General features: G+C 38.7%; 1 protein-coding gene across 1 annotated transcript; it reads right to left on the minus strand.

Annotated features, from left to right (window-relative positions):
• Nucleotides 1–40: 40 nt before the first annotated feature.
• LOC135708080 (uncharacterized) lies at nt 41–7,185 on the minus strand. The gene is made up of 3 exons (XM_065230024.1): nt 6,689–7,185; nt 6,434–6,631; nt 41–262 (listed from the first exon to the last, which is right to left on the minus strand). The coding sequence occupies exons 1-3, from the start codon at nt 7,183–7,185 to the stop codon at nt 55–57; spliced, it is 903 nt and encodes a 300-aa protein (XP_065086096.1). The 3' UTR covers nt 41–54.
• Nucleotides 7,186–9,001: the final 1,816 nt, after the last annotated feature.

Consider the following 9,001-nt stretch of genomic DNA (forward strand, 5'->3'; position numbering starts at 1 on the left):
ATCCATCCAATTGATTACATCTAGTTAAAGCGGGTTTTATGTTAATTCTTCTTTCTATTGAATATTCCTAGCTTGAATCCAATTGGAGCCAGCTATCAATTTGTATCCCAGTTTGGTAAACAAGTGTATAGAGTTTACATTTTTATCAACTATGAACAAGTTTACAGTTCCACCATCTTCGAGAGCAATTTTTTTGGTAATTGCCTTGGCTAGTAGTTCTCCGTAACCCTTTTGACGATGGTTTGGCATGACCTGTAAATGACTGGAAAAATATAACGACACACATATTCGATATAAGTAGGAGGTGAACATAGTGCAAGTATCAACAGGTTCACTGCTGGCTTCAAAAGAAGGCAAACCATCATTGGGATTGCATTGAACCTGTTGATATTGACAAACAAATAAATTATTAAAAGTACTAACTGACTCATCCGACGAATTTGTGGTCGGTTTTTTAGCTCCCATATAAAGCCCCACCAAGGTGTGCTAAGATGGCGATTTTTTTCTAATGTAGTAATCGCACTTATTTATAATAGTTCCAGTGCACTAAAATTGACGAAATTTTGGATTTCGGTTCCATTTTAATGCATATTACGAATATGTATTATTAAAAGTACATTAACATGTACATCTAACCTTAATACCCTTAAAAACCAAGTTGCTTTCAAAACCTTAACGAGACACTTACCACGCCACCGACACCGACATTTTATTTAAAAAAATATATCAAACATCTAAACAGCTCAGATAATTCCTGAGATTATGAGGGAAATGTGAAAAAAGATTTTTTTTTTCTAAATCATCATGGTAAAATCAGAGACAAGCAAACATAACACTAGCATGTTTTTCATCGAACATGCATTTAACGGCCAAATCCACATCGGCTGAATTATCAAATCATAACGTAATAAATCGGGTCCTGCCGGAGCCGGTGGGGTAGTGGTAAGTGTGACTGCTTTCTAACACCCCGATGGGTCTGGGTTCAATACCAGCCGAGGTCGGTGGGATTTTTCTGAGGCATAAAAATCTCTGGTCACGTCTTTCTTCGGAAGGGAAGTAAAGCCGTTGGTCCCGGCCCATGTGTGTTGTGAATGGGTGCGATATCCTAAGCAGGTGTGGAAGCTGCCTTCCTGCACATTCGACTGCCGTCAATGGATGGCAATCGATGTCCGTCGGTGATTGGCACTAGATTGCGGAACAGAGACCGACGTTAAATAAAGAAAAATAAATCGGGTCCTACCGAATGCGATTATATAAATACCATATAGGGGAAATGGCTCTAATGTTGGACTATAGATCTAAGATTGGGCCCATTGCTAAAAATCTGTTATTTATCAATTTTATCTCGATGAACGCGATGAATGAATCATTTTGGTCGCTTTTGAAAATTTAGTCGATTAATGAATTTATGTATGGGCCCAGATTAAGGGCATTTAGGTCGGTCGACATTACATTCATTTTCCCTATACCAGAATTGCTGCGATCTACACCAGCACAATGATTAATTGGCTTTTCAACTAACCAAATAGCGGTGTCTGTGGTGTAGTGGTAAGCGTGATTGCCTCTCATCCCAGTCGGCGCCACCGGGATTTTCTGAGGCATAAAATCTCTGATCACGCCTTTCTCCGGAAGGGAGGGAAGTAAAGCCGTTGGTTCCAGTCCATGAGTTTGTTGGGTCGATAGGTAGGGTCCAGGTGTGGGATCTGCCTCCCTGGCGCCGGTAGCATTGGTACTCAGTACGGAAAACAATATCGACGGAAAACAAATCAAGGAAAAAATAGCATCCACAATTCTCATCGTCAAGGGCCAAATATGCTAGAACTTCAAATTCGATTGCCTATGTTGAAACTGACAACGATGCAAACTCCCATGCACACTTTGTGCCCTTCTCAAATTACACCTTTATCGGTAATTACACACGACAGGTAGTCGCCTTTAATAATTTCCAAATACATCAGCATGTTACCAAGAACCTATATCAGTCTTTGTCTCTCGAGGTTCTTTTCTCTCACTGAGATGTGCCGACCAAGAAAATAATTAAATAAACATTCATTCGGATTTAGTCAAACATTCATTCGGATTTAGTCAACCATGGAGTGACGTTCTTGTTGAGGACATCCATCGCGAAATAGCCTTCTCCTGTAAACACACGAAAAGGTGCTCATGCCCGTTATTTTTAATAGTTGTCGATGGCCATATTTTAAGTTGAATTTTGCGTATTTCCCAATCACTTCGGCTATACATTCGTAATTTTTCAAGTAACAATTCAAGCTGAAGTTGTAGCATCATAGAGATCCTATCATCACGTGCTGCCCGTGGGTCGCACTTTGCCCATAAGTTTAACAGAGCATTCCGCTCAGACCCAGCCCATCCTCTGACATTGCTGCAAACGGCATAGTATTAACCGGTGGAAACTAACGATTTTAAAATGGCTCACTACTTGACTAGCCTATTGGTCCCAACCAAAATCGATTAACGTACTCCATTCTAGTCGAAATTCCAGTACTACACTATGTCTGTTTTGATTTGCTATGAAAGTTTGACAAATAAAATGAGGGGTTCGTGGATTTTCCTATGTTTCGAGGGGTGCATCGATTAGCTTGGGACCGAAGATAGTACCAGAGCAGAGCCAAAAAGTTGAGCACGTTTCTTCGAAACCTTCTGGTCTTAGAGTTACCTCTATAGTATCAAAGTGAACACAACGAGCTGTCTTATTGATATATGTCGAAAAGTAAAATATGTCAAGCATTTTATTTCTTGATTTTAAAATCGAGATAAAAGTCAATGGAAACAAATAAAAAATCATTGTGCTCAGAAAAATTATCACTTTCAGACACATTTTTCATCATTAAAAAAAAACTGGCATTCATTGAGCTTTAATTAAAAATAGAGTGTTCTTGAAGCAATTACATTTTTTTTAAATAAATAATTCAATTCCAAATCATCGGTCGAATGCCAGTCAAATTTGGATTTGGCTTTCCGAAAAAAGAACAAAGTTATTCGGCCGAATAGCGCCAAATTCAATGATTATGGTAAGAAAAATTTCAAATATCCTACAATTGAGCAGGTAAGGAAAGTAGTGCAAGTGACAAAACAAAAAAACATGAAAAATTTTATCTACCAATACTATGAGCAAACAAACATTATTAGCATAAGGGTCTATCCATATATTGCGTCGACACTTGAAGAGGGTATTTTTAATAAGTATGGGGGAGTATGATTATGGGGATTTTACTCTAAATTTTAAATCTTATGCCCTTATCCTCTTCCCCAAGATCCAAGATATGTTGATACCCTTCTTCCTTCTTCTTCGTGTTCTAGGCTTACTAGGCTTCTGTAACGAGCGTTTTGCTGGCTCTCAACTTAGTCTTCTATATGCACATCCACAGTTATTAATTGGGAGCTTTCTATGCCAACCAATGCATGAATATCAGCTCTATGATAAACGTACAGAAGTCATCATGGGTAACCAATTGACTACAAAGTTGAAATGAATCAGTTAAGCAAGCATGCTATTCTTTTGCTATAAAAAATTGTTTTCCAGAATTATGAATTCATTTGATGTTATGATGAGGATTTGATGACTTGTAAGTTACAAGAAAAGGTTGCAATTTATTTTCTATAGTTTGTTTCTCTTTCTCCCATCGTTTCATTCGTATATCTTTCAAGCTTCGGTGTAGCAGTGAAAGAGCGTTCGACTTTGATCAGTTCGTCTTACATGAGGTACATCAACCGACCTTTCATGACGTATGTGACGGAAAATGAAAATATATCAAGCTGAACAATTGGTTCTAAGTAACATTGATCGATTCACTTCATCGACTTTCTCTTTCGTTAATAACTTGAGTACAGAACCGTTTCTTGTCGTTTTTGACATATTAGATGCTAGATAATAGCTTCTTTCATCGATCTGTGTACTTGATATAGCTGGAAATGTCTTAACTTGGCCATGGAGATGCAAAAAGATAACCGACGAAGAGAATCTGTCAATGTTACTTAGGACCTGATGCATTGTTCAGCTTGATATATTTAAAACATTTCGCGCATCCGGCCGTGTTCCGGGAATCCCCGGCCCCAGTTTCTAGCTAATTAGGGTTAAAATACATCATGTGATTAGTAAGAAGGGCCAGATTTTGACATTGTAGGATAATTTAACGTTTTTAACTATGTTCTCTATAAAATCGTGTGTGGGACAAAGCCTTGGCTGTCCTCCCCAGGTATTTTTGTGTGTAGGATATGTACCATCTGTCCCACCCATTCCTCGCGCCTCTGCTTGAAGATTACAGGTAATATGTTTAATTTATCTTCCAGACACATATTTGAAATTTAATGAAAACAAGGCATAACACATATTAAATACATTGAAAGAGTAGGTGACAGAGCGGCGGTGAAAGGAATTGAAAGCCAATTGATGCTTCGTTTCAACTCGAAAATCGACTTCCATTGAAAGGAAGTGAGCAAAGCAAGACAAAAAAAATCCACAGCTAGCCTTTCATTCTTAACGTGCTTCATTTTCATTTTCGTTTGGCGTTGGCTAGACAGGTGTTATTGAAATGATGTGTTAAGGTGAAGGTTCATGGAATTCCTCCACTTCGCGTTTTCAAAATTAAATGAGGTGCTTGCTGCTCTGCAGCAGACATATAGATTAATTTTGAAATTTGTTCATTAAGTAGATCGCCAGATGTGTGCCCGTGAGATTGCGAAGTGGTAAAACAAATAGGGTAAATTATGGCTTCGGCACCCATTGACTGTTTTCGGCAACCGAAATTGAAACGTTAATTTCACTGTATTTTCCCATCAAAACTCTTCGCTGAATGTATAAAGCCGATTCCTTACCTTTTCAGCTTCAACCTGATTACATTTTTACGACTGTGCAATCCTGTTATGCCATATTTTTCTTTAAATGAAATATACACACTACAAAATACGGCTGATTTCGAGTTGCCGATAATAGAACAACTGGTTAACACGCAGTTCAAATGGAAAGGGTGCCGAAGAAAAAGAGACTGCCGACAATAGTCACACTCACATGAAAAGTTTGGGGCGTTGTAAAAACATGTTCAAAACGTTTTGATCAATTCTGTCGATTAGAATTGGTAGAACAGCAAGCAGCAGATAAATGTCAACAAACAAACGTGTCATGTATGTGTGTGACGCTGAGAAATCGCTAATAGAAGTTAGGACGCTGCTTAGATTGACGAGAATACGTAAATTCCCCTATTATGGAAAATGTATTCCGTCAATAATGTCTGAAAGAAGAAAAACTCCTGGTGCCAAGTACAATTCTGGTGGCCCAAGGATATTTCGATCCGAAAAAATCCATGACCGAATCTAACCCAACTGCCTCCAACATGGTCTTGCTTTACAGCTGCGCCTTTGCCGCCTGGCAGTTACGGCACTGGGTGGAGTTTTGGAAAGTTAATCTAGTCTTCCTGAAGTGTTTCCACTCGCACATGGAGCATAAGGCATAGTTTTTTTTCAAGGCGTTCAAGTCAATTCCAAGTTACTTTGTTAATTCATTTTTGATCTGATCCACACACTTAGATTTTTTGCCGAGATGGGCACCACCGTGCAGCTCGACATTTCCCGTTTAATGACGTGTAATGCAGGCCAAAGTTACTTACGTCACGTAACATTTGAGATTTTCTAAATATATGATATTTCACGTAAATCGGACGTGAAGATTTTTTAGAGTGTAGGGCGGTTCTTAATCAAGACAGAAATCTTTTGGCAAAACCTGAGTATTTGAAAATTTTGGATTTTAGGATAATTTGAATAGGGGAAATGTCGGCTTCGGCAATACCTTAACCTGACCAATAGATGCTCTGGAACACAATGTATCTAGCATTGAGCTCTCAAGTTCGCCTGACTGTATTGCCGAAGCCGACATTTCCCCTATTAAAACAGAATGTGGATTATTGTACCTATACCTTATGGTGGTAATTATTACACAGAAGGAATGGAAACGTGGGGTAAGCGGAAACAGCACTATTGTATACGCTATTATCAGCTCTGCATGTAGTAAAACTTATAGCGAATTAATTTTTGATTCAGTTACAATCCAACCACAGACAAAAGACATAACTCTAGCAAGTTGTTCATCGAACAAGCATTTAACGGTCCATTTAAAAGTATCGTAGTTGGTAGCACCGCCACCTGTGACACGCATAGTCAATTTCCTTGCGTTTGACGTTTACACACTACCGCCATCTGTTCAGCGTACTACCCACCACAGTGTATTCAACAGATGGCGGTAATGTTTTAGCGACGATGTTTTACAGTGAGAAATATTCAATGTGTTATGTCTGTTTGTCTGTGATCCAACCTGGATCGGGTACCTATATTGGGTCTGCCGACAATCGCTACTACTATGATAATATTTTCAAGTGTTGTTCTCACTTATCCGCGGTCTATGTTGCCAGTAAAATATTACCCAACACCAGCAAACTCATTCTTCAACGCCCAGCCTATAATATCGTCGCTGTCTTTGTTGAATAGTCCCAAACCACCATTCAGTTCAATCAGTAGTTTGATGTACATTTCCGAGTTAGGATAACGATGCGGCCACCGTTCGTTCATTAAACTTCCGTAAGCAGGATCAAGTTCTTTAATAACTACATCTGATGGAACCCTGGAAGAGAATAATAATAATTGACAAGCACTAATACATTTTTATCAGAAAACTCACTCATATTCAAAGTTCGCAGCTTGGTTGTTCGTTATCATGTAGTACGAGCAATCGGATAGCAGTTCGCCTACACAATTGACCTGCTTCAGTAATGTATCCAGAATTTCCATATGCTGATCACTTATGCTACACAATACAGGATGACAGGACCAATTGATTCGCTGGGTATCGGTTAAGTACTTTAATAGTTGACTAGGCCCTTCACGTAACGAATGGAAATACACGCTCGGATATTCTTCACATGTTATCGCCACGAATGTTCCTGTTTCTTTCGGGTTTACAAACCGTGGCGAATAAAATTTCAAATATGCCCTTGCACATATTGACTGCTTTCTGTTTAACTTTTCTAATTTTTCGTCCCATTCGAGCTGGTTTTTAATTAAAAAATAGAACTGTATTTCCAGTGGGCAATGCTTATAATACAGATCCTTCAAATCACTTAACTCCTGGCGAGATAATGGGCGCAATATGTCGCTGGTGTAATCAGACGTGGTCATTTTCGCAAACTGCTCTTTATCAAGACTGAAATTGCGATTCTCCCGGCCAAGGCTTTTATTTATCAGCTGTTTGATGCCAATCAAACCAGTTATTTTTCTCTATCTCTTTCACTTTTATGAATGAAGCATTAGTAAGTAGCTATAGCAACAGCTTATATGGAAACTGAGGGCATCCCGATAGCCGGTGCTTCCACATAGCAGGGCAGTATGTATGTACATAGCTGAACGCAAAAAACACAAGTAAAATATTAGTTCGAGCGTAGCTATTGAAAAGAAGCAACAACTAGGTAATAAAGTAGTATTCGACAATTAGTATCACGCGGTTTCATGTGTACTATGGAACATTACGTATTACTATTGTTGATAAGTGCTGATAAATATCATTGATTCACGGAGGCAGTGATAATGCTACTTTTTCCACTATCACAACATTAAAAATAGATATATAATCAGTGATAGTAAATCTTTTCATTCACGGCAATAATAACACACCCATTTATGTTTTACTAAGTACCGTACTGGCAGAATAAAATGCTCATTTTGAGATGATTTTAATTTTTATTTAATTTTTTGTTGGGCTCGTAACTACTCCGACCACTTATTGATCGATACTACAATACCCTCTATTTACTGTTTACCTTATCAGAGTGATAAGCTACTGTAAGAAGTAGCCATCAGTGCCTGATTTCAGGTACATCCTCCTACGAAGGAATTACATGTCGTATAAAACGAACTACCGTAAGGCACCATATTTGACGCTCTTAAGGAAATATCAAATTCAATGCTGATTTAAAAAATCAACACGATATTAATTTCTTTGAAATTGTCCGTGTCCGTCCCCTTGAGGAATGTTCTGTTCCTATCTGATCCAGCGTCAGGTAAGTTCCGGAGTTAGAAACTTAGAATGACAAACCAGTGACCTAGTTTTCCCTCTAGGCTTGTTTTCACTGAGTGGCCGTGTTGCTGCTTTCATCCGTGCATCCGTGTTCCCATCGTTCGTATCTGACGTTCCGATCAAATTGTCCGTGTTCCGGCAAATATATCGGTCGTGCGTGCTAATCAGAAACCTTCAGATTCGATCTGATCCCGAGCTATATCCAGCATCAGGTAAGTTCCGGAAATAGGTACGACCAGAGCTGGTAAATATCACGGCCGTCATGTGACAATGAGAAAGCAGGTCCTCTCACTATCACGAGACGAAACGACCGATCATTAGCTTTCTGTCATTTTCCAATGATCAAACACTCATGAGAATAATTCTTATGCAGTTTTGACATCAACATTTCTAACTGATTTAGATGAATTTAATCGGTAGAGTGAATATATTTTTAAGAATTCCTTGGTACAAGCGTACAAGCATAGAGGTAACTCTAAGACTACTGGGTCCCGAAGAAAATCATTATTATTTTTGGCTCACTCAGTACCAAAACAACGGTCCCAAGCAGTCCCAAGCTATTTCACTCACCCCTGCATGTTCTGCATGAATCCACACACCCCTGATGTTATCTGTCAAACTTTCATAGCGAATCAAAACAAACATAGTGTAGTAATAGAATTTCAACTAGAATAGGGTACGTTAATCGTTTGCTTGGGACCAATAGGCTACTAAAGTGGTGAGCCAATTTAAAATCGTTAGTTTCGTATTGATTGTTGGTACAAGTAGCTTTAATGGGCCTCATAGCGTAGTCAGTAAAGGCACGGTATTACCAACAATCAATACGAAACTAACGATTTTAAATTGGCTCACCACTTTAGTAGCCTATTGGCAACAATCAATATGAAACTAACGATTTTAAATTGGCTCACCACTTTAGTA

Source organism: Ochlerotatus camptorhynchus, unplaced genomic scaffold, assembly GCF_037179485.1.
Source record: "Ochlerotatus camptorhynchus isolate MF236.1 unplaced genomic scaffold, CSIRO-AGI_Acam_v1.1 ptg000326l, whole genome shotgun sequence".
Taxonomy (NCBI): domain Eukaryota; kingdom Metazoa; phylum Arthropoda; class Insecta; order Diptera; family Culicidae; genus Ochlerotatus; species Ochlerotatus camptorhynchus.

What these genes read in the sequence shown, in the direction of transcription:
- LOC135708080 (XM_065230024.1), bottom strand. Translation starts at nt 7,185, where the DNA reads ATGACCACGTCTGATTACACCAGCGACATATTGCGCCCATTATCTCGC. An exon ending in GCTGCGAACTTTGAATATGA is followed by an intron (nt 6,632 to 6,688) that starts GTGAGTTTTCTG and finishes ATTCTCTTCCAG; the next exon opens with GGTTCCATCAGATGTAGTTA. An exon ending in AATGAGTTTGCTGGTGTTGG is followed by an intron (nt 263 to 6,433) that starts GTAATATTTTAC and finishes ATATTTTTCCAG; the next exon opens with TCATTTACAGGTCATGCCAA.